At 37.5% G+C, this 26,152-nt stretch overlaps 2 protein-coding genes and 2 pseudogenes across 15 annotated transcripts in view; 1 reads left to right on the top strand and 3 right to left on the bottom strand.

Moving 5' to 3' along the window:
- LOC148370423 (tetraspanin-2-like) overlaps positions 1-10,648 on the top strand; it is a 34,339-nt gene extending 23,691 nt beyond the window's left edge. Inside the window, exon 8 of the mRNA XM_088332962.1 lies at positions 6-10,648. Coding sequence (XP_088189088.1) covers positions 6-71 — 66 coding nt within the window. The 3' untranslated portion in view covers positions 72-10,648. The remainder of the gene's footprint in view (positions 1-5) is intronic.
- Positions 1-26,152, bottom strand: part of LOC148370422 (mitochondrial glutamate carrier 1-like) — a 36,971-nt gene that overhangs the window by 4,639 nt on the left and 6,180 nt on the right. For 11 of the 14 annotated variants that reach the window (XM_088332958.1, XM_088332959.1, XM_088332954.1 and 8 more), the window contains 8 exons: positions 24,811-24,936; positions 18,202-18,257; positions 18,010-18,100; positions 17,823-17,941; positions 15,237-15,432; positions 13,738-13,895; positions 13,583-13,658; positions 11,653-11,816 (listed from right to left, as the gene is read on the bottom strand). In XM_088332958.1, coding sequence (XP_088189084.1) covers positions 11,657-11,816; positions 13,583-13,658; positions 13,738-13,895; positions 15,237-15,432; positions 17,823-17,941; positions 18,010-18,100; positions 18,202-18,257; positions 24,811-24,936 — 982 coding nt within the window. In that variant the 3' untranslated portion in view covers positions 11,653-11,656. Of the gene's footprint in view, positions 1-4,855; positions 4,926-6,438; positions 6,515-11,652; positions 11,817-13,582; positions 13,659-13,737; positions 13,896-15,236; positions 15,433-17,822; positions 17,942-18,009; positions 18,101-18,201; positions 18,258-24,810; positions 24,937-26,152 lie in introns of all 14 variants that reach the window. The other 3 variants (XR_015850133.1, XR_015850132.1, XR_015850131.1) reach the window with 3 other exon arrangements.
- LOC148370425 (U2 spliceosomal RNA) lies at positions 7,170-7,258 on the bottom strand (annotated as a pseudogene).
- Positions 7,523-7,612, bottom strand: LOC148370424 (U2 spliceosomal RNA; annotated as a pseudogene).

Raw genomic sequence — 26,152 nt, 5'->3', positions numbered from 1 at the left:
AACAGATCATCGGAATGATCTTCAGTATGGTTTTATGCTGCGCCGTACGCAACAGCAGGGAAGTCATTTGAAGACACATTCCACAATATTTTTTTTTAATTTTCTGTCTATTGTTTCAGGTTAGAAATGAAAATCTTAAGTCAATATTTTGGTAGCATTTGCTGACTATATTTTTGATTCATACACAAGGCAACAGAAAGCTCTCTGACAAAAATATCTTGCCATACTGGCGCATTATCCTGCTCATTTTAAAAAGAGTTTTTTTGTATTATACAAGAGAACCCCGGACGTACTACATTGATCCGTTCTGTGGTGGGGCTCGGAGAATGATGAGAAACGTTTGCTAATTGGCTTATGCCTTTCAAACCCCTGGTTCCCCAGATAAAAACAATAACATATTTGTATTTCTAGATAATCGCAAGCTTTGTTTCCATTGTTATGTTTTTACTTCTCCCTTTAGCACAGTGATTCTCAAATAGTGAAGGGTCCGTCAAGGAGCGCGCAGGTGCATTTGAACCCGGGGAACTAGTTTTTTTTTAACTTTTGAAAGACTCAAATGCGATTGCACCTCCACTAAACTAGGAAGCAGTGGCTCTCTCATTGGCAGTGTTATGTTTGCATTTAACTTCCATGCCTTGCATACACAGTAGGCACAGAGTACAAACATTGCGTATGAAGTGGAGATACAAAGTGGAGCAGACTTAAGGGTAGGGTGTGACAGAAACTAATTATGAAGCACTGATTAAGCATCCCTGCCTTGGACCCGTTGCAAATTAACACAGTACACAGTAAAATAGGAAAATGCTTAATAAATTCATTCTTTTTTTCAAGTAAGAGAAAATTATAAAATTTGGTAAATGTTTGCCGTCTGATGTCTTAGATGGTTTTATTCAATTTAGTTACTTGTTTTCCTAGTAAGCAAAACACAAATGTATTACTTTGTAACTTTTTACATTTTTTTTATTTTTACTTATTTTGTTTTACCAAAAATAAAAATGATCAAATTTGAAGAATATCAGATGATTTGATTTGGAAGATCCTACAGAAGCAAATTAAAATAAGATTAAAATATTTTTTTGAAAAATTGCCAATCTCTAATTTCAGTGTGCAACAAAAGAAAATTTACTAGAGGACATTTCATATCCAGTACAATGTTCGAAGTCAATTTTAATTTTCCATTCAAGTTCATTGTTATCATTTTATTTATATTTTGAGTGCAGAAAGATTGTATTTTACCGTACTTTTTATTTCTCCTGTTTCATTTGGTGACAATGTTTTTTTTTTTTTTTTATTGATACCGATTCTGGGGTTTTTATCAACTTCAAATGTTGTCTGCAATTCAATTCTTATATCTTTAGACATGAAAATAAAATAGAATTATTTGTAAATATAAACCTGCATTCAAAGCAAGAAGTCGCATGTTCTAATGCTTAAAAAAGTACCAGAAAATCATTTATTTCCCCCATCTTTTTGCAAAAAAAATTATTGGTTGTCACCCCGCCACTTTTGACCGTAATATCCATCCATCCATTTTCTGTGCCGTTTATCCTTACTAGGGTCGCGGCGGGTGCTGGAGCCCATCCCAGCTCTCTTCGGACAGCTGGCAGGGGACACCATGAACTGGTTGCCAGCCAATCTGACTGTAAAATGTAAATAACCAATAGTTTTTGCAGCATTGTGTGTAGATAGATTTGCAATACATAGTTGTACAGTCAGAAAATTTCCGTATGGCCAGAAAAAAAAAGCCTTTCAATGTGCCTTTTATTGATGTTTTTCTATTTTTTGTGATGTGGAGCGTAGATGTATATACTATTGTGACATTGTGCTGTGTTTTTTTAGCACATATTTTTAACAAGTAGCAAATGTGAGTTTTGTTATTGGTGTTTTTCCTTTATCACTCAAGTCTGCGGCTCACTGAGTTACAACGATTTGGCAGATTGGCGGGGCCAAGAGAATGAATTATTAATTGCTTAGAGTCTTGAGCCAATTTATTGTCAACACATGAGGAAAATATAATGTAGGCCACTATGTGTCCTCATATCGTTGCTATTTTCAAAAGACATATCTCCATTTTTGGCCATCTTTTATTTCTACTTTTTTCACTGTAAACATTCTGTCTATGTAGTAAAAATAAGACAAAACATTTGAAACTAGTCTTTAGGATAACAGTGACGACTTTAACGTATTATTTTGGTGGAAAAACACTTAAATTATGATCACTAGACCAAAATAATATTAAAACGAGTAAAATTATTTACAATGGAATAAAATTAAATAAGTCAGGGCAACAAAAAGTACATATAAAATAAACAGTCTGTTTAAGCTTTAGTCAGTCTGCACACCCCTGGTCTAGAATCTACAACACTTTTACCTTGTTTTTTTGAAGTATAATAAGAAAAATACTCCTTTTATTGATCAAAATAACATTTTAAATTAGAACTTCAACTATTTTTCATTATTACTTTAATTGAAATGCCCCATAATGTATAATAAAAAAGAACAAAATAGTACTTCAAATGAGCAACCTTATCAACTACTGGAACAAGATTAAAAATATGAGCAAAAAGGACAATTTGACCACCGCTGTTCTAGAATCTACTACATTTCAATTCTTTTTTTCCAAACTAAAATAAGGAAAATAATGCTATAATTCAGGGGTCAGGAACCTATCACGAGCCAAATATGACTCTTTTCATGAGTACCTCTCACTTGGAGATAAATTAGACCAAAACTTTCCAATGTAAAAGTGACTGACTGTAAACCATGCAAAGCCAAAGCAATACAGATTCAGGGTTTAGGGTTTGATCCAGTATGTATGTATTGGGCACACTTTCAACTACAGTTTACAGTCACGGTGTCCCACCAACGTAATCCGTTTTGGTTGTACATCGCTAAGGAATACTTTATATGGGAGCTCATTAAACAATATATTATCACTTTTTAGACACTTTATGAAATCCCACAGAACAGACTGTAAGCACCCTTACCCATAGACACTAGCAAAGCACCCAGAGCAATTTAATTAGGTGAGAGGTAGAGATGGGCGAAGCTATGCACACATAGCGCAAGCGTCTAAATATGTTGGTATCCTTCTCATGTGAGGTATTTTGTGACATTATTACAAAAAAATAACCTCAACACGATTAAGTTACTGCGGGAGAAAGACAAATTGTACATGGCATATTTATATTGATATGGGACACAAGCTATGACATTATTTTCATTTCATAACTTTTATTAAATCATCAAACGTCACACAATTATATAAAATGCTTGCAAAATAAGCTTTTGTCTGGAGACTGGCTTTAGCAGTTTTGTTGAATTTTATCTAAAAATAGATTTAGTTTTGACTCCCTCAAAAAAATATATATTTATATATATTTTCCTTTTTGGGGGCTCTTAGGGTCAAAAAGGTTTCTGACCCCTGCTGTAATTGACCAAAATAACTTGATAAATAGAATAAAAAGAGTACTTTTACTGCTTCACATTATTATTTTAACGGAAAAAAAAAACACTTAAATTATGATCAAATAAGCAAATGAACATATTTACCTGACAGTTGAAAAAGATTTACGAGTAACATATACAAGTAAGAAGAAATAAAGTCAGGGCAAGATAATGATTAAAAGAAACAGCCAATTCTCTTTATCTGAAAAAAGAATGGCTTAAAAAAAACATACTTTTTCGGTAGTACTTTTTTTTTTTAAAGGTTTTTGTTCAGCGGATCAGATTAACTAGTCACATGTGGATCGCAGGGCTATAGTTTGTCCACCACTGCCTGTCATAGCCTCTTTGGTAAGAGGAACAGTGTTTAAAAACTGATTAAAACTGATTGATTTTATAAGTAATTTGGAGGCTTGTGTAACCAGAGAGACACATAAGACATTATTATAAAAACAAACCATGAGATCACGCGTGAAAATAGGGTTGCTCGCCCCTTTCGTAACCAACAACATGAGTGGATGCCCATCATGATTTATTTGGAAGCTTTTGTCGGTTGTTGTGCGCAATGTTCATCATCGAGCTTTATGTAGCATCTGTTAACGGATTTTGTTACCATTCAGGGTTACTTAGGTTGACAAAGTCGATGTTTGTGGTTGAATAAAGTGTCGTTTTTTTTGTTCTTTCTTCCAAAACAGATTTGGTTTTTTCAATGTTGACTGTTAGGTGTTTTTAAAATAATTATTTGGGCTGAAACTAAAAATGTGAAAGGTTTAGTCAAAATATGATAATGAATTACAGAACATATAATTAACCCTTTTTCCTATGGTAGTCGGCGCCCACATTTTACAAAGACTGAAATCACTGAAACACATGAAACATAAATTAAAATAATCACAAATTTATATTAAAAATATTTAAAATCAACACTTTTAGCTTTTTTTCACACTGAACATATTTAAGGGTCAAACAACACAAAATTCCTGAAAATGCAAAACAACAAAATAAAAATTTAAAATATTAACACTTCAGTGCTACAAATGAATGATAAAATGCAAAAAAATTAAACGTAGTATTTCCAATTCTATGTTAACCGATTTAGACACATATCCTCTGAAAAACACCAAAAAATAACTTAAAATGAGTAAAAAAAAAAAAAAAAAGGAAAAGATCAGTAGTCTCTTGGATTGAAAGATTGAATACACTGATTCGAAGCATTCAATATCATCAAAATGAGTCAAGCTGTGCGTGCGTTGACACAGTAGTATGTTAGGTCTGTCGTGTTAGCATGTAAACAGTAGCCAAAGTCGGCTAAGAACAATTTGAAAGAAAAATGACAAAGAATATTTCTTGTGCAACATGAAAAATAAGCAGCAGCGTAGTGCACAAACTTGTCCCAGAGTGCATGCCTCACCTCACCTTAGGCGTGATGTCGTTACAACTTTATTCATTTGTTGGCTTTTTTTTCCAGTTGAATTTTCTTTCTGCAAAAAAAAAAAAAAACCCAAAAAAAACCCTAAATGCGCATTTCGTTCATATCCGGCCAAAAAATTGTTGGTGCCGGAAAAAAGGTGCTTTGCTAGTTGCCATAAATCATTGACCCATATATTAAGCAATGGATTTGGCTTATGTTTCAACATCAACCTATCAGTTTCAGGGAACGACCTACAGTACATAACATTTATGACCTTCTCGTGAGAGGGAAGTCAGGATTCCTTAGAACGTACTTCCTATATGATTCTAAAGACAAAGTATTGGATGGGGTTTTCTGGTAATATGAGTAGCAAAGACAGCTGAACACTTGAATTATTCGAGAGCTGTTTGAGTGGTCACAGGATTGCTCAGGGTCAAGTTACTCAACACTGCAGCATGAGCATTTCTAATGCCACTAAACTGTCCACGCTAGAGCTGTGTGAACTATGGGTTGGAGTGATGTCTGGAAGTAAGACAGTTTATTATTCCTAATGTATACTTATAATTCTAAGAAAAGTATGTAGTTAAATATATATGATTGGAAATTTTAAAATGTTATAAGTGGAACAATCTCAAACAATTTTCATTTACAGACTAGCATAAGAAAATGTTTTGTCAGGAATTATGTGGAATAACATTTTTAGATTGAACTCTTAATCATTTTCGCCATATAAGACAAAATTCAACAAAACTGCCAAACCAGCTCTCCAGACAAAAGCTAATTCTTCAGCACATTTTATTTCACTGTGTGATGTTTGATTATATGATAAATATATTTGAAATGTACCACTTAAAATTTGTCTCCATTCTGCAGCGACCTAAAAGTGTTGAGTCAAGTCAAGTCATTTTTATTTGTATAGCCTTTGATCACAAAGAGTCTCAAAGGGCTGCACAGGTTATTGCAAACCACAGACTATTATTACAGACTACTATTACGCCATACCCTGGTCTAAAACCTACATGAGGGCAAGGAAAAACTCAAACCTCAACATGAGGAAAATGAAGAAACCTTAAGAAGGGACCGCACGTGTGGTAATCCCCCTTTCAGCATGACCAGGCTGCAATGGGTGTTGCAATAACAAGCAGTGTTCTCGTTTGCCCGCGTCCCTGTGTCCTAGAAGCATCATTTTTGCTGGGGACGCATAGTCTCAAATCAACGTGCGTTCCCGAGACGCAACTTTTTTTGCCACAAAATTGTCATTATTAGCCGATTACTTTTTTTTTTAACAAAGATTTACTGCACTCCAAACTTTTCGTCAGGCAGGTCTGCCATTGTTGTTTATTTTGGTCATTCGTCTGCACGCCGATCTCGGCCAACGAGATCACGTTGCTTCGAGATTATGTCATTGTTGTAGTGCTTGTCGTCGAGCGAAAGTTAAGTATGCCTCCGAAAAAACAGTATTAGGTGAAAATCAACACAGAATTGGTAATTTCTTCAGTGTCAGTAATAAGTCGAAACATAATGCAAAAAGTGATAACAACGGCAATAATTCCGGCAGAAAAAAACGGCGGAGAAATACATACCTGCCAGCCTGTACGTTTTTGCCGTGGAAAGTACGTTTATTATGCATTTTAAGACGTGTAGGACGTACAAGAAAATCTGTACGGAAAAACGAAAATTTGTCAATTTTGGGTACCATCCGGTATACACTGACTATCATGAAACGGCAAATCATTCAAGTCAAACACGTTCGAGTTGTGTAGTGAAATGAAGTCCGTCTTTTTTTAGAGAACCGGCTTTTTTGGCTCAACTCATTAAAGAGAGCCGGCTTTCAAACGGCTCACTTGCTTTGATGATTGATATTACGAATTATGTTGTATAAAGAAGTTAAGAAAAAAAGGAAGTATAAAAGGAGAAAATGAAAAAAAGACAGGTTTGTGGTTATCCCTTTAATTGGTATATTACCAACAATAATTTGATGCAGAAAATGAATTAATAATTTGATGATTAAAAACTGAATGAATATATAGATTTATATTATATATTTGTCACTGATTTACAATTTCAACCTCGATAACACTAAATTTTGGGGATCCATAGATCTCTGTTGGGACCCATAGATTTTTGAGCATGCGAGTCCCCGGGGGGGGGTTTTGTAGAGGGTTATTGTTCTATATTCCTTATCAATTATCTATTATCCGTTATCGGTCAAATCACAATACACCACAAAGCCAAGAGGGCCGAGACACTTCCTCCCAGCCAAGAGGCTGAGTCAAGGTCCTAGCCACGGGGCAAAGCAGCGATCAGTGCGAAAGCACCGTTCCCGGAGGTACTGCAATACCGGGCCAATGCGTGGAGTGCACAGAGCAAGCCCTATTTCCATCTCCCAATTGCAAAAATCAACTGAGCACAAAGTACTCAGTTTGAATGACCGACCTAACCGACACTCCTGGGTAGTACAGAAACTCAGCTACACAAATTCAGAACTACAGATAGGGGTTTTGGGGTTTTTAAGGGTTATTGATCTATCTTCGTTATTCATTATCCATTATCCGTTATCGGTTAGTTCTTAATACGCTACAAAGCCTAGGAGCCGGGACACTTACTCTCAGCCAAAAGGCCAAGCTAAGGTCCTAGCCCTATAGCCTTGCTGCGATCATTGCAAATGCACCGTTCCCGGAGGTACTGCAATACCGAGCCGATGCGTGGAGTGGGCAGAGCAAGCTCTTATTCCATCTCCGGAATGCAAAAATCAAAGGCCAAGCGCAGTGACATTAGCTGTGATAAGGCCAAGTTAGGGTCCTAGCAATAGGCGAAGCTAAGGACAAAGCATCAAAGCCTTGCTACAGATAGAATCACTTTTCAGAGGTAAAATGAACACTGAACAAGTAGTACACAGAAATTATTGAGGCTTATTTTGACGGTAATTGTTGTCCCAAATAATGGTTTTAAAACAAGATGTGAGCAAAGCTTTGTAAAAATTTCACAAAATACTTCTAACGAGTATAACATCGTATTCATCTTCAGTGCAAACGGCGCCCTGAGTATAGCTCCGCCCATTCCCACGCAACCAAATTGCTCTAGGTGCTTTGCTAGAGCTTCTGGGTATTTGAAATTTGTTATGTGGCTTCTCATTATAAAGTGTCTCAACAATGAAATGAAATTGTTTAATGATCTTACATACAGTGCATCCATAAAGTATTCACAGCGCTTCACTTTTTCCACATTTTGTTATGTTACAGCCTCATTCCAAATGGTATTAATTTAATCTCTTATCTCAAAATTCTACACAAAATACTCCATTATGACAATGTAAAAACGTTTTTTTTTTCCTTTTTTTAATTTACTAAAAATAAAAAACTAAGAAATCACATTTACATAAGTATTCACAGCCTTTGCTTAATACTTTGTTGAACCACCTTTGACAGCAAATACACCCTCAAGTCTTTTTGAATATGATCCCACAAGTTTAGCACACCTATCTTTAGGCAGTTTTGCCCATTCTTCTTCGCAATAAGTCTCAAGCTCAATCAGGTTGGATGGGAGACGTTTGTGCACAGCCATTTTCAGAACTCTCCAGAGATGTTCGATCGGATTCAAGTCTGGACTCTGGCTGGGCCACTCCAGGACATTCACGGAGTGGTTCTGAAGCCAATCTTTTGAGATCTTGGCTGTGTGCTTTGGGTCGTTGTCCTGCTGAAAAATGAACCTTCGCCCCAGCCTGAGGTCAAGAGCGCTCTGGAGCAGGTTTTCATCCAGGATATCTCTATATATTGCTGCATTCATTTTTCCTTCTATCCTGACTAGTCTGCCAGTTCCTGCTGCTGAAAAACATCCCCACAGCATGATGCTGCCACCACCATGCTTCACTGTAGGGATGGTATTGGCCTGGTGATGAGCGGTGCCTGGTTTCCTCCAAACATGGCGCCTGGCATTCACACCAAAGAGTTCAATCTTTGTCTCATCAGACCAGAGAATTTTGTTTCTCATGGTCTGAGAGTCATTCAGGTGCTTTTTGGCAAATTCCAGACGGGCTTCCATGTTCCTTTTACTAAGGAGTGGCTTTCGTCTGGCCACTCTACCATACAGGCCTGATTGGTGGATTGCTGCAGAGATGGTTGTCCTTCTGGAAGGCTCTCCTCTCTCCACAGAGGAATGCTGGAGCTCTGACAGAGTGACCATCGGGTTCTTGGTCCCTCCCTGACTAAGGCCCTTATTCCCCGATCGCTCAGTTTAGAAGGCCGGCCAGCTCTAGGAAGAGTCCTGGTAGTTCCAAATGTCTTCCATTAACGAATAATGGAGGCCACTCTGCTCATTGGGACCTTCAAAGCAGCAGAATTTTTTCTGTATCCTTTCCCAGATTTGTGCCTCAAGACAATCCTGTCTCGCAGGTCTACAGACAGTTCTTTTGACTTCATGCTTAGTGTTTGTGCTCTGACATGCACACTCAACTGTGGGACCTTATGACAGGTGTGTGCCTTTCCAAATCATGACCAATCAACTGAATTTACTGCAGGTGGACTCTAATTAAGCTGTAGAAAGATCTCAAGGATGATCAGTGGAAAAAAGATGCACCTGAGCTCATTTTTGAGCTTCATGGCAAAGGCTGTGAATACTTATGTAAATGTGATTTCTTAGTTTTCTATTTTTAATAAATTCAAAAAAAGTAAAAAAAAAAAAAAAACTTTCACATTGTCATAATGGAGTATTTTGTGTAGAATTTTGAGATAAGAGATTAAATTAATACAATTTGGAATGAGGCTGTAACATAACAAAACGTGGAAAAAGTGAAGCGCTGTGAATACTTTCCGGATGCACTGTATAAAGGAGTATTTAGAGGTATACAGCCGAAACGGGGTATGTTGATGTGACACCTTGATTGTGAACTGGTTAAAATTGTGTCCTATATCTACTGAGTCGAACCCTTCAAGTGTTCGGCACCATCTTAGCACATGCGATAATTAGATCTGTATACAAAAATGTGTTACTTAATTGTGCGAGTCCTATTTTATCTCTGATCCATATGTGCTCATTAAAAGAGTAAAATATGGCCCATTTTCAGAGGTGGGTAGTAACTGAGTACATTAACGGCGTTATATTTACTTGAGTATGTTCTGGAAAATTTAGTACTTCTCGGAGTATTTTGAAATCCCTATACTTTCTACTTGAGGAAATTTGTGAAGACAAAAACGGTACTTTTACTCCGCTACATTAGGCAACATTGAAGTCGTTAAAAATCCCCTCCACGTAAGTACACGTCCGTTTGTCTCCGCGAAGGCGCATTTATTTTCATGCAGAACTCCGCCAGGCTCTACTATGTTCAACCAATCAAACTGAGCAGCATCGTCACGTGACCATATTAAACTTCAGCAGGGGTAAGTTGTTTACAGATGAAACAGATCGAAAATGTCGTTCAGCAATACAGACAATAAAAACACAGAAGAGGAGGAGAACCCTTGGCTTCACATCAAAAGCATGTTCCCCTTGAAGAGGGTGCCAAACAGCAGCTACAATATGCAATGTCTCCTTTGTTCAAGTTCATGGGCTAGCTTGTTGTTCTGCTTGGAGAGCCTGTGAGGATAAGTATTGGGACTTTGAATGTGCTACATGTGCTTCATTTATTTATTTGATTTATACAATTTTTACTTTATTGTCTATTAAAGGACTTGAATTTGCGTGTATTTTAATGTACTTTAAAATGTAATATATTTTTTGTTGATTGGATGGACTTAGATCATTTAATGATCTGATTGGTTGTTTTTTAAAAAAATCAATAAATATTATGTTGCTACATTTACTCAGTACTTGAGTATTTTTTTCACCAAGTACTTTTACTCAAGTATTTGGATGACTACTTTTACTTCTACTTGAGTACATAATTCTGAAGTAGCAGTACTTTTACTTGAGTAAAATTTTTGGTTACTCTACCCACCTCTGCTCCTGAGCCATAGGTTCCCAAACCCTGCTATAAACCACCAACGACATCATGCACACCAAAGTTGTCTTGGAATAAATCCACTAGCCAAATCCAAACATATAAAATAAAATGCCAAAGAAATTCCAACAATAATTGCTGAATCGTTAGCGAAGCTGGTCCCATTCTATAGAGGTAGATTCCGTATTTAACTTTTAACATCAAATAAAGAATGATTTCATTTACCTCACTTACTAAAATCCACCAAATACCGTGCATGTTTTCTCCATTGCTGTTTACAAAGTGTGCTAATACATGGCTTTCAAAAAGCTTAAACTTACATTATAAATGCATGGACAGAATTTTCACCACAGGGGGAGAGAGTAAAACAAGTGTCTCGGGGAATAAATATAATATATATATATATATATATATATACATATATATATATGTGTGTGTATGTATGTGTGGTTCCAATTCCACAGAAATTTACTTCATACTGGTAATTATGGAACAGATTAACTGTACAAATCGAGAGTGTGTTGTATTAATGAAGGACTTAAATCAAGAACACAAAATTTCGAGTGGTGTTATATCTACTTTTTATCACTTTGAGTGCAACAAACTAGGCTCATTGGGAAAGAAAAGGTAGAAAGTTCAGTGTAGCCCATTAATCTCTGCGCAGACACACTGTGTTTTACTATGAAGCTGGCCTATCGAATGTTCCAACATACTGTATAGCTCGATTGCATAGCACATACAAATTTTCATCTAGCCCCCTCCAAATTTGGCTCCATAAATAGTTTCCCCCTTATTCCATTACACTATATATATATATATATATATATATATATATATATATGTACAAATAATGAATGCCAACCTGTTTACACAGAATAGATGCTGTAAGGCGTGTACCCCAGCAGCACCTCTCCAACTCCGAAAAAGTACACGACCTGGGCGATCCCAAAGAGAGGGGCGATGACAAGGGCCCGGCAACTGGCCCCCTTAAGAAAAGCAGCGGGACCCTCTTTTCGCATGATTTTTCTGCAATTAGAGAAAATATAAATAGTACACATCACGTATTTTATAATTGTGTTCTAGCATGGAGATGTCGGTAAAGAACACAGAAAACAATGGCAAGACCAGGGATTACGTGATAGTGATGTCATTCTGTGAAGTCGGCGTATTGAAATACAGGGCAAGTTTTCATTTACTAAATAAGGATGATGCGATTTTTTTCAGGCAGCAATTGTCAGGAGTTTAAAGATATTTCTTTCGACAACAGAATCTTTTTTCTTTTGCCTCATAGAAGGGTGCACACTGATAAGAGTTGCATCCAAATAAAAAGCTTGGGTCGAAAACGGACTAATAACTTAGGTTGGTTTGACTCAACATGCCGTGTTGTCTTGTGGGGGAAAAAAACGTATGTTTTAGGTTTTTAGACAAGAGAATCGTGTATAGAAATAGAGGATTTTTTTTCTAAATTAAAAAAAAAGGTTAACTTTATACTAAAAAGTCATTTTGTGTAGAATAACCGGTGGAAATGCCGATATAGGGCGGGCCAATTATCAGCACAAATATTTGGGAATTTGACGGATAACGGCTACAGCATTTTAATTCAATTTACGAGCCGATTTTTTAGGATCAGATACAGCCGTGCTTTTCGCTCATTCTCTCCTGCCTTTTGTCTCACACGCTACCCACCCCGAGCTTTCTGATTGGACAAGTGACTAGCGGCGCCGCCACAAACACAAAAAGAATAAAGTTAGAGCTGACAAAATAAAGGCAACTCTGCTAACTTTTGAGTCCCGAAATGCCTGTGACTCAAGACCTCTTATATTAATTAGATTTTTAAAACTCAGTGAAAACTGTGTGGGATTAAGAGATAGCGTAAAAAGTGTAGTTAACTTGTTTTGGGGAAGCACGTTCAGGTGGAGACTTAATCTCTTAGCTCTTATCATGACATTAGTTCATCATCAAGCATGTGTGTTTGTGATTACTAGATTGATAGAGTCAAAGGGGTGAGTGATTATCTGTCACCATAACATTAGCCGGTACCTTTACACAGCATGCTGAGCCTAATTTTATTTTCTGCACTGTTAGTTGTTGGTTTAAGTGAAATATTAGTCATGTTAGTGTTTAATTTTCTTTTATTTGCTGGAAAAGTTTTTAGAGAGATTTAAAAAAATATATTTTAATTTATAACAAATATTCTTTGTTTCTTTTTGCATTATTAAAAATATCTTATGCCATTTTTAAAGCTTTTACAGAAAATGAATATTGGTTCCAAATATCGGTTATCACATCCGCAGCCTAACATAAATATGATCTCGAAGACATTTTAAAGTGTTAAAGGGACAGTGTGTAATATTTAGTGCATCTTACTGGTACAAAAAACATTCAGTACAAAAAAAAATAGATTTGAATACCAGGCGAAAATACGTGAATAAGAAGAAATTTGTATCTCTTTTACACTGTGGAATCCACTCTTAGGTCGCCGCCATGATTTTCTGAGATCTCGCCGCCATGTTGTGCTCTTTGCAGCAGCCCTCGATCGCACCAGACACCACAGTGCCACAGTGGTCAAAAATTACCGGGTAACCCTAACCCTAACCGGGTTTTAAGAAAAACAGTATTTTTTTTGTAAACATTCAGACCATTATATGGAAGGAGAAAAGTAGACAGAAACCCGAACCTTTTCCTAATCAGCTATCAGGATGGTCAACACGTTTCATAGAATGACATCACTTCCTCTACAAACAGAAGTTTCTGTGTCTATTCCTATTTGTCTATGGGCATTCGCATTCTACCTGACACAGTCGACCACTCCGTTGTACGTTTCCTCATTGGTTCCATTTTTCAACGACTGTAGTCTTGTTTTGACGACTAAACGATAGAGCAAAAGATTCAACTCTCACTTTGGCTGTCTGGGAATAGACGTTAGTTAAAAAGGACAAAACCTGACCATCACAAGGGCTAACAGCCACAGCTGCGGTGCATCCAGCCAAGCATCCAGACACAAAAGACCAATAGAATGGCACGGATGTTTTTTCCGGTGATTGTTGACCGAGTTGGTGCAAATGTGCAAAAAGAGGGAAGTAGATGACCGAGAAAGGAATGTCCCTAAAGAAGCAACAAGAAACCACGTCAGCAGTGTTGGCAATAACGCCATTATACACTGCATTTGATGTTACCCTAATGTAGTTATTTTTTTCAGTAACGGTGTAATCACACTAGTTATTTTTTGGGCCATTACAACTCCATCACAGTTACTGACGGTCAAAAGCAGTACCTTGAATGAAGTGGTTTTCCTCTCTCCTCTGAGTTGTTTACGTCACGTCTTTTCAGTTCATTTTCACCATTAAAAATAGCGACTAGTATATAGCTAGAATAGCAATTACGAAACTAGTATTTACAGTACTAATGCGCCGAAAGAAAATGCATTGAGGGATGAGTCGAATTGTGTCCTTCGCAAGCGAAACTGCTCTATAAGCTGGCTCTTCGAAGTGAACGATCAACAGCTGGTTCCCTCCGAGCCTTTTTTCTCTTGTGATTGTTCACTATGCATTTTTTTTTCAGGGATTTGTTTTTGTTGAATTCAAATCTGTTGAGTATTAAAACTGTTCTGTATTTTATTTGTTTCTGTAGGCGACGTTAGCTCAGGAGGTAGAGCGCTCGTCTTGGGATCAAGAGATCGCAGGTTCGAATCCCGGCTCCTCTGTGTTATATGTCGAAGTGTCCTTGGGCAAGACACTGAATCCCTAATGCCCTCAATAAGCAGGTTGGCGCCTTGCATGGCTGCATGGCCGCTATAGGTGTGTAAGTGTGTGTGTGATTGGGTAAGTGTGAAGCACATTGTAAAGCGCTTTGGGAGGTCTTCATTGACTTGAAAAGTGCTATATAAATGTGTTGATATAAAAATAAAAAGTTTATTCTTTTCCTCATTTTTTCCTTTTGTTATTGTATTTTTGCTTTAGTTTCTATGTGTTCCATGTTTGTCTTTTTTTCTTTATTTTTTCCACACTGTTTTAAGTCATTTTGTGCATAATGTTAAATAATAATTGGTTTAACGCAGGGATTTAAAAAATGAAAAAGCAGGTTCTCTAAAAATAGACGAAATTCAGATCCCTGCAATTAAAGGGAAAGACGTCACCGCATCCATACCACAATCACCTTTTTCCAGTCCATCCTTGTTTCTGAGGTTTGCTTTTTGTTTTCTGGTTTGGATAGTTTAGTCGTTCATTGACCATTTGTCTGTTACTTTGTCGATTATTTTGTGAAATAGAAAATATCAAACTCTTTGACATACAAATAATTTGTAAAGTAACGGAGATAGTTATTTTCCTTGGTAACTAGGTAGTTTTGGTAGTGAGTAACTCTAATTACTTTTTTAAACTAACGTGCCAAACACTCCACGTCAGGCATCTGATGGATAACCCAAAGACAGATTCAGACACAATTTACCGCATTAACGTAGCTCCGAGTCCTCTATACAACCCCATGACCCCTTTGGTCTTCAGCAAGTCTCGAGTGATCTGTGTAGCTGATGCTGTCCGGACCAGAGGGGCGGGGCTTGCATTGTAGTAACGACTAAGGACAGTGCTGGTGCCGCCCATTTTCAGAGTTGTAACCACATTTGGCATCACCCGTTGCTGTGCCGCTAATGGAGGAAGCAGAGTTTGGCATTAAAATTGTTTGTTTTCAATTTCGGGAGATAAATTGAGGAAAAATAAACGTTTTTAAAGTGACAGTGTTTATAAATTCACTACTAAAAGTCCGAGCTTAAAACAGAACTGAAGCGTGTGCAGTAAAAGAAGAAACCCTCCAAAGGCTACAAATTGGAAATATTTGAAAGCTACATCCTGAGTTTCTTGCAGATACAACAATGAAATGTAGCTATTAACAACAACCGTTAAAGCTTGAGCAAGACGGATATACCTGTAGCAGCTGTAATCAGCTGGAGTTGGTGAGAAATAGCATAAATGGCTAACTTTAACGGTTAGTGGGAGAAGCATTTACAAAGGCTAGTGAAACGTCAAATTTTCAATGCATGCGGACCCTGAATCATAGAACTCAACTCCAGAAGGTGAGTGACATGGAACACAGAAAAAAGCTTTATTTACATGGAACAGCTCACAAAACAATAACAGCGAGGCACGAGCCACAGCCTAAAGCTAAGAGGCTCGCATGAGTGGCTAGAAAAGGGAAAAAGGCAAAGATGGCAAGCACCAGATGCCCAAATCCCGAAACTTGCTGAACATGAAAAAAATAAATTAAAAAATGCCATAGCCGTTGATCAATTGCTAAAGAGGGAAACAATGGAAGAATTCATCAATTAATTAGGGCTATAGTCTTTTAATCATAGGAGGTTCACTTGCTTGACCAGATGTAGGAGGTGAGTCAGACTGAAGGACCAAGCACACTTTATTTACACGGAGGCGCTAACAATAGTCGATATTGGCGAGCCTCAGGTGGAAGCAATTTTTGCTTCATAACAATGGAAACGAAACTTGCAATTATTGAGAAATACTGGGAAGGCACACACTTTGCTACATTAGTTAAAGAAAATGGCTTTAAACTATCAACAAATGAGACAACTATATAAAATAAGCAGGCAATTAATTTAAGGAAATCTTCTAAGGCAGGGGTGGGTAACTATTTGGAGTTTGCAGCAACAACATTGGGTTGAAAAGGGCCCATCCTGGAGATGTAGCCATTTTTTTTTCATTTATAAATGAATATACATGCAGATATTAACATGTTATTTCTTTATTTTTGCTTTAATCAAATCGGTTTTGAAACACTCAAAAATAAATAATAAATATTAATATATTAACTCCCTGTTTAGGCACTTTATATGAAATCTAGTTTTGTAGTATTACTGTTGTATTTTTGTAGAAGTTTTGTAGCATTTCTGCAGTAGTATTTTGTAGTATTTCCATGTAGTTATTGGACAATCTTTGTACTATCTTTGTAGTATTTCCACAGCAGAATTTTTGAAGCATTGCTGGAGTTGTATTTTTGTAGTATTTGTGTAGTAACTGTTTCTGTATTAGTATTTTTGCATTATAGTGTTACTGTAGTGGTATTTTTGTGATATTTCTGTAGAAATATTTCCATCGTAATATTTTTGTAGTATTTTTGTAACATTACTGTAGTTGTATTTTTGTAGTGTTTTTATCGTATTTTATTTTCAGAACGAAAGCAAAACAATACGTATAATATGTACCTGTTTTTCGGTTCTAAATTTGACATTAAGCAATGTAGCTAGTTTGTTGTATTTCTGTTGTAGTATTTTTGGTCTGTAGACACACAAAGGGACAAAGGGCAAAGATTGAACAAAAAAAAAAAAAACACGTTTTATTAGGAGTACTTTATTTACTATTACTTATATTGTCATTCTATTTTTAGAATTTTCTTTTAGGTAAAATGTTCATTTGTTGTTGACTTTATTCACATTAATAAAGTCAGTTGGTGTTATTTTTCAGACTCACAAGGATTTTAGGTGAAAATTTTCTATAAAAGCCCTGCTCAAAGGTCCAGAACTTTCAAAATCTGCAAAGCTTTAGCTGGGCAAGAACACAAAGATGTTTTACGGTTACCTTGGACTGGATTTATCAAATATAAGTACGTATAATAACGTTCACATACAATTTTACAAAAAAAAAAAAAAAAAACATTTCATTTTCATCTCCAAAGGCCTTCTGTAACACCTTCTAAGTGGTTAAAAGAAATGTATTTTTTTTAATACATCTGGGTCTTACAGGGTTAATTCGTCGCCTCCTCCCCTCAGGTCATCTAACACTCAAGGTAAATCAAATGTAAACATCAATTAACAATGTCAATATTAATATACATATATATTACATTTCAGTGGTTATTTCGTACTATTTTTTGTTTTAATGTTTTTATCTTGTGATGTTGGGAGTTCAAATTGCATAATTACCATCGGTTTTGTATTTTCCACCATATGGCAATTTCCCTTTGCGATCCACATCTCAAAACCAATTCATGTCATATCCCTGGGTTGTAATATACCAACGACCTCACCTAGCCTCCCGGCATCCTGGAGTTGGATCTTCAGCATCTCCATAGGTGTGGTCACAATCACCTGACACATTCCCGCACAGCATCCCGCCAACATCTCCTTAAAAACTGTCAACTTCCCACTGAAGACATAAGAGTTGACACCAAAAGACAAAAGAAAATCTGTTCCTTTTTATGGCGAATTACTCACCCGTCTTTGCTTAGCCGGTGGCGAAAAAAGTCATTGGCGGCGAGTTTAATGGCCTTCTCGGGAGTCACTAGGGTGAGATTAACAGCGGCTCCTAGGAAATAGGTTTTATTACTTTATCGTCATTTCCAAAGGACAAATCAATAAAAACACTTGTGGATAGAAAGAGTGTACACACAATTAAACGGAGCTTACCTCTGTACACGCCGAAGTAACCGTCTGATTTGACCGTTTTTACAAGACAATCCAGCCTGTCATGCACAAAAAACGCTTATTTAAACAATCGGGATTCTAAATTTAGACCAAATATGAGAAGATCATAAAGTAAATGCGCAGCTCAAATAATTACAATGCAAAAACTATTGATATCAGTACAGCGGACCCCGAGGATACAACATGAATCTGTAATGAGGTGTGCATCGAAAAGTGAAATTGCTGTGTCACGGAGGATAGAAACCTTTGGAAATTAGATAATACCTCCTGAACCCCCGGCACCCAAAATAAAAAGAGTAAAATAACAAAATTGCATATAGTAAGTATTACTTAGGTAGGGGTCTGGTGTGACCTCTTCCACCCGAGGGCGCTTAATGGGTTTGGAATTGGGATAGGTGTGTCCAATGACCACACATCTGTCCTTAATCACCCCAAGCCTTCATAGGGACATTTTGGTCAGAGCCTTTTGTCAGTTCATCCATTTTTTCAACATCAAGATCTCCATCAATACCACAATCACCTTTTTCCAGTCCAACCTTGTTTCTGAGGTTTGCTTTTTGTTTTCTGGTTTGGATATTTTAGTCGTTCATTGACCATTTGTTTGTTACTTTGTTGATTATTTTGTGATTAAATAACATTGTTTTGAGCACTCGTTTTTCTGTGTTTTGGGTCCACCGTAATTCCAAAAACTAATATGATAGAATATATTCTTATTATATTCTAAGTATTCACAGCGTTTCACTTTGTCCACATTTTGTTATGTTACAGCCTCATTGCAAATTGTATTAATTTAATCTCTTATCTCAAAATTCTACACAAAATACTCTATTATGACAATGTGAAAACGTTTTTTTTTTACTTTTTTTGAATTTATTCAAAACAGAAAACTAAGAAATCAAATTTACATAAGTATTCACAGCCTCTGCCATGAAGCTCAAAATTGAGCTCAGGTGCCTCTTTTTTCCACTGATCATCCTTGAGATCTTTCTACAGCTTAATTGAAGTCCACCTGCAGTAAATTCAGTTGATTGGACATGATTTGAAAAGGCACACACCTGTCTATATAAGGTCCCACAGTTGAGTGTGCATGTCAGAGCACAAACACCAAGCATGAAGTCAAAAGAACTGTCTGTAGACCTGCGAGACAGGATTGTTTTGAGACACAAATCTGGGGAAGGATACAGAAACATTTCTGCTGCTTTGAAGGTCCCAATGAGCACAGTGGCCTCCATTATTCGTAAATGGAAGACATTTGGAACCACCAGGACTCTTCCTAGAGCTGGCCGGCCTTCTAAACTGAGCGATCGGGGAAGTCAGGGAGGTGACCAAGAACCCGATGGTCACTCTGTCAGAGCTCCAGCGTTCCTCTGTGGAGAGAGGAGAGCCTTCCAGAAGGACAACCATCTCTGCAGCAATCCACCAATCAGGCCTGTATGGTAGAGTGGCCAGACAAAAGCCACTCCTTAGTAAAAGGAACATGGAAGCCCGTCTGGAATTTGCCAAAAAGCACCTGAATGACTCTCAGACCATGAGAAACAAAATTCTCCGGTCTGATGAGACAAAAATTGAACTCTTTGGTGTGAATGCCAGGTGCCATGTTTGGAGGAAACCAGGCACCGCTCATCACCAGGCCAATACCATCCCTACAGTGAAGCATGGTGGTGGCAGCAACATGCTGTGGGGATGTTTTCCAGCAGCAGGAACTGGCATACTAGTTAGGATATAAGGAAAAATGAATGCAGCAATATATAGAGATATCCTGGATGAAAACCTGCTCCAGAGCGCTCTTGACCTCAGGCTGGGGCGAAGGTTCATTTTTCAGCAGGACAACGACCCAAAGCACACAGCCAAGATCTCAAAAGATTGGCTTCAGAACCACTCCGTGAATGTCCTGGAGTGGCCCAGCCAGAGTCCAGACTTGAATCCGATCGAACATCTTCAGATTCAGATTCAGATCTACTTTATTGTCATTCTAGTACACGTGTATACAGAACGAAATGTCGATGCATCTGACCCCCCCACAGTTGGGGTGGGGTTTGGTTTTGGCTTCTAACATGTGACCAGGAGGCGGGGTTCGTTGTTAGTTTAACCAGAGTACTACAAAGGTAAGACATATCTTTTGGTGCTCCACAAAATAAGTTAATTTTAAACATTATAACGCCAGCTGACAAATCTCTCACCATGCATAGTAATGTGATTGATATTGTCAAGCTGTTTAGGTTTATTCTCGTGTTGTTTCTGTTTTACTAAATATTAATTCCCCTTGTAGAGATCAAAGAGATCCGACCCAGCAGAAAAAGCTAATGTTGTGACTCATCCATTTGCAGGTAAATTGTACCAATTTTTCTACTCCTTATTGTTTTTATTCCTATTTTCTCATGTACATAAAAAAAAGGATGATGTTGGTTAAAATTCAGAGCAAAGAAAAACATGTTGAATTCATTGTAAACGTTAAAAATCCACTATACGATCTCTTGTTAAAAGTATCTTGTTAAAATGCAAAGATTTATAAATGTATTGTGATATTCTAAAATGTATTTTCTGTAAAGTGAAAAGACAGCTCTTTGATATGCTTTGTTGTCAGTTTTACCAGAGTACTACAAAGAGATCAAAGAGATCAAACAGCTCATTCCTTCAATTTGAGTCCAGGCAGCTCCATCCAGTTAGCTAGGCTTAGGGTTAGCATGGAGCCCTCCATGGCATGCCAGGCTCCTCCTGGGGGCCCTTTGCCCAGCACCATGTGCGGCACAGCTCTCTCGGGCTCGAAGCGCCACTCCAACGGGGACTTGTGGTCCATGCCGAAATCGCTGTCCGGAAGCAGCAACGAGTCGAAGAGAACAGCCACTGGATTGGACGAGCGCCCCTGAAGACCTTCACACAGGTATTCCAAGTCTTGCTCTAGGAGAGAAAGGCCGGGCTGCTCCGCCAGCTTGCTGTGCAGCAGGGGGTTAGGGTGTGCTACACCTGTTGACACGTAGGGGGTGTAGCCCGACAGCAGGTATGACAGGCAGATCCCTGAAGGTCCGTTTCCTATGATCACAACAGGCAGAATCTCTCCGGACACAATTTCCTTGTCATGAAACCGTTCCATGTTGCCGACGGTATTTCTCGGTCTCGCACTTGCTCTTACTTCACAAAAAGCGACGTTTCTCAACCTTTTGCTTCCTGCCTGGTGACTCGCTCGTTTTCCGTCTCGTTGCTGATCTTTCTCAGAAGTGGACGAGCGGCGTGAAGGTGGCCGCTGGACACTGTGCAACCCACTACACAAGCCCCCCCAGAATTCACCCATAGTCAAAGTCTCTGTGCCTGGTTGGGACGCTGACCCGGCCACTGCGGGTACAAGGAGTTGGAATAGCAGGGGGGTGAGAGCTTGTGGACTCAGTTGGAAAGCCCACAGTTGCTGGGGGCGGAGGGTCAGAGTGGGTACCCACGGGACCGGAGGGTCGTGCCGCAGGAGGACGGCCGCGCCGTGGGGCTTGGGCCAGTTCCAATGGCTTGGACATATCCATATCCATGTGGGCAGGCTTAACCCTGTCCACGGAGACAGTCTCTGGCCTACCACCGATGTCCACGACCATGGTCTTGTCGCCATGCTGCAGGACCTTAAACGGTCCATCATAAGGAGGGCGCAATGGTCCGCGGTGGGCATCGTGGCGAATGAAAACAAAACCAGCCGAGCGCACACAGTTTCCTTGAATGTATCTCTGGAGAGATCTGAAAATGGCTGTGCACAAACGTCTCCCATCCAACCTGATTGAGCTTGAGACTTATTGCAAAGAAGAATGGGCAAAACTGCCTAAAGATAGGTGTGCTAAACTTGTGGGATCATATTCAAAAAGACTTGAGGCTGTATTTGCTGCCAAAGGTGGATCAACAAAGTATTAAGCAAAGGCTGTGAATACTTATGTTAATGTAATTTCTTAGTTTTCTATTTTTAATAAATTCAAAAATAGTAAAAAAAAAAACTTTTTCACATTGTCATAATGGAGTATTTTGTGTAGAATTTTGAGATAAGAGATTAAATTAATACAATTTGGAATGAGGCTGTAACATAACAAAATGTGGAAAAAGTGAAGCGCTGTGAATACTTCCGGATGCACTGTATGTGTTTATGATTAAATGTCATTAAAATAAATATACATGTAAAGGAAAATTGAATTAGAGTTACTTTTGGCAAGACGTGACTTGAGCTGGTCAAGAGGAGTTGCACGTGGATATAGAGGATTCAAATTAAAACTGATCATAAAGTCACTACTTACAAGAATTGTCAGGCCTTTAGAAAGTGTCCTTGCTTTAATCACCTCTTTAATTTTAATAAGGGTCCAGATTGACTATTGATTATGGCCTTACAACTTAGGAAGGGTACATTTTTTTGTCTCTTCTCTGTATTGCTTGATAAGCACAAGCTTCATGTTCATGGTTATGTTTTTGCTTCCCTCTTTAGCATCACTGGGAGCCATAGCTAATAAATACAGCATTAAAAAAACTATTGTGTAACTTGCAATATATTTACAAAGAACAGAAGATTCTAAACTGAATGAAAGAACAGAAAGGCATTGTGGGAGGTTCAGCCAAAATCATATCGTCATTTTCATGACAAACTAATAGCAGACCATCATTTTCAAATTTGATAGTTATTTGTTTTTTATGTCAGAAACATTTTGTTCCACATTATGAATTGAAAACATTGTTAGGTGGGACACCATATCCTGGGGTCTACTGTCATTCTGTTTTTCAATGTCTGTTTTTTAAAGTTTCTCGTGGTCACTTGAACTACATCACTGAAATAAAAAAACATTGGCCCTTTGCCCGGGACATCACATTGCATTCCCCGGAGATAGGGGTGCGATGCTGGATGGCAGAAGCACCCTAGCAGACTGCAGTTGAATGAACAGTTGAGTTGAAACAAAACTCAATAACCACGGAAGAGGAATATAACCATCATTTTTTACCATTGTAATTCCTTGCTGTGAAAACCGGCAAGGTCGCAAGCCTAATTTTGCATTTTATCGTATCCCTTTTGATGAAGACATAAGACGGCAATGCATATCTGCAATCATAAGACGGACAGGCAGCCCTCAAAGTACTCCAGGATTTGCAGCAAAAAAAATTTACCACGTACCTTGTATGTACTGTATTTTTGAACAAGTTTATGTTAAGTAGGTACGAGTCACGTCAACACACACTCAATGTAGCTACCAATAACTTAGCTAGTGCTATTTATGTTGACAATATCTGTGTAATGTTTGTTATTACAACATATTTGCAGCCTGGTCATCCTGAAAGGGGAATTACCTCATGTGCTGTCCCTTCTCAAGGTTTCTTCATTTTCCCCATTTTGAGGCTTTTGAGGTTTTCCTTGCCCTCGTGTAGGTTTTAGATCATGGGATGGTCTAATAATAGTTTGCAATAATCTGTGGTCTGTGCAGCCCTTTGAGACTCCTTATGATAAAGCGCTATACAAATATACTTGACTTGACTACTGTAGCTGAGTATGTCTGACGTCTGTGGATCATCGCATTTCGAATCTATTTGTGTGTCAATCAAGTTATGATAAAAGGCAGTGTCATTTCACCAAAGTAAATATTTTCAACTTCCTCAAAGATATTTCTGCGAGGTTTACAAGGTTCAAATTCTCTGTGCTTTACTGTTCTATTACATTCCCCCAAGAAATAGATACAAAATCGTTTTAGTAATGTTTGCGCGAGGGGGCACATTTCACGTTAGGGGTGCATTTTTCGGCAAAACGAAGCGCAGCAACACTTACCAACTACGAAAAACTGGTCAGCATCTAGACTTTTTTTAGGCTTCCTACAGCTTAAATTCAAGACTTTTTGAGACTTTTTCAATGCCTTTTGAAATCAAATTCAAGACCAAGTTGAAAGAAAGAACACAATTCAAACAAACAAAACAAGAAAACGCAAATCGGTGATTTATTAAAAAAGACCATTGATAAATGTTACCAAACATTTCTAGTTAAAACAAACATGAATAGTAATGTGTTCACATTTTTATGACTTTCAAAAATTAAATATCAAGATAAAATCTGAGGAGCTGTTTGGGAGCCGAACGAGCCGGATCTTCTTAATGAACTGAAAAAAAAAGTAACGGGTTTCTAAATAGAGCTGGCCTCTTGGGTGCAACCAGTAGGTGCCGGTTACATTTATCATGACAATGCCATATCGATAAGCCACCAGAGCAGGCGTGTCGGCGTTATTTTTAATTTTTTTTTTTTTTTTTTACTTTGTCGTCATTTATTTTGTGGTCTATAGAAACATGTTAATGACAACAATACCAATCATTTCAAGCACCTTAATCAAACTTTAGGCATATTCCTGACCTTGAATTTTCAACATTAAAATTCAAGCATTTTCAAGGATTTAAGGCACCCGTACGAACTCTGTTTGTTGTTATTGTCTGCCGTTTACTGGCCTCACCCAAGGGGAGTACTGTTTACTTCAGTTTCCACCGTCCGTCAAGGCTTTGTCAAGTGTTTAGGTCTTGATACAATCATCTAATTTGTGCGTAAGACAGCAGTAACATTCAATATAAGAGTGTTTGTAAATGTGGGTATCACAAAGGGCTCCTTACATATTCTTGTACAGTTGTTGTCCACTTCGCTGGTTTTGCAGGCGTGTCTTGGCCAGGTCGACTGGGAATACGCAAGTGACTCCAACCGTGCCAGCGATTCCGCCGTTAATCAGTTTGGCTGGCAGGCTGGAATTAGAAGTTCAACACACATATGGTGGCTAGGATTGACATGCTTTTTTTTCCTTTAAAGGTGGGGAGCGTAGTTTGGGTTGTACTCAAAGAGTTTAAAAATGTAATATTTTCTCTATTGGGTATGAGTTAACTATGTCCAACTGAGTTTTAAAAACCTTTTTATATTTTTTTTCCATCACACCTATATGCTTTTCTCTTATTTTTACCCTAGGAGTTAAGGGCCATAGAGCGCATTTTGGGGAGGAAAAGAGGCGGGGGGTGGGAGGTTTTTGTAGGATTTCATGCGCGTGCTTGTGGTGTTCTTATATTCAAGGATGAAAATGGGGAAAGTAAGAAAAGGACTATTTTAAATATAGTCCAAATGCCAACCCAAACCCCCCAAATAGATGAAAAAGGACCATTTTATTCAAGCGCGTCTAGGAATTTCACATACTTTCACACCCAACAAAAGGAGGTTGACAGAGGCTGCAATGATTTCAGCCAGAAGATGGCGTCAGCAAGCAGAATATTTCAAAGTTATGGACACAACCTTTACTTGAATTTTTTTATTATTTTATCATTATATAATTTTCATTATCCAAAAATAAAAATGAAAAAACATGGATTTAAAAGTAAAACTTAAATTTAAGAAAAAAAGTAATAAACTAATTAAAAACAGTCCAGAAATACAGGATTTTTTTTAAATACCGTATATTTAAAAAAAAGAATAATTTACTATGAAGATAGCACAAACTTGGAAAAAACAATATCTAACAATTAAATAGAAAATTATAAACTAAAATCATTAAAAAAAATCAATGACATTTTTTTAATAAAATATATGGAAAATATAAAAGATGAAATAAAATAAATTGCAAATAAAATTTGAAATAAAATTGAAATAATAATTAAAATGCAATAAAATCAAAAAAATATTGATGTAAAAAAAAAAAAAAAATCGATTAAGGATATATGTTATGACGGTGTGGTGTGGTGAAGCTCAAAGTTGATGGCACACATTCGTTTTGAATTTATGGCCAAAAGGTTTTACTTCAGTGCCATCTATTTTAGTGCCATCTTAAAAAGTTTTTTAGTGAAAGCAAACTTTCTTCCTCAAAAATAAATATTAATGCATTTGCACCATGGAAAACAATTTGAAAAATAATCTGCATCACTTGTATGTCATATTTAAATAAACATTTAGATGAATACTAGAAAAAACATACATGAA

The sequence above is a fragment of the Urocampus carinirostris genome, chromosome 3 (assembly GCF_059441175.1).
Source record: "Urocampus carinirostris isolate Australia breed hairy pipefish chromosome 3, RoL_Ucar_1.0, whole genome shotgun sequence".
Lineage (NCBI taxonomy): Eukaryota > Metazoa > Chordata > Actinopteri > Syngnathiformes > Syngnathidae > Urocampus > Urocampus carinirostris.
Note: the sequence above shows the minus strand (reverse complement) of the source record. Positions and strands in the feature narration are given on the sequence as shown.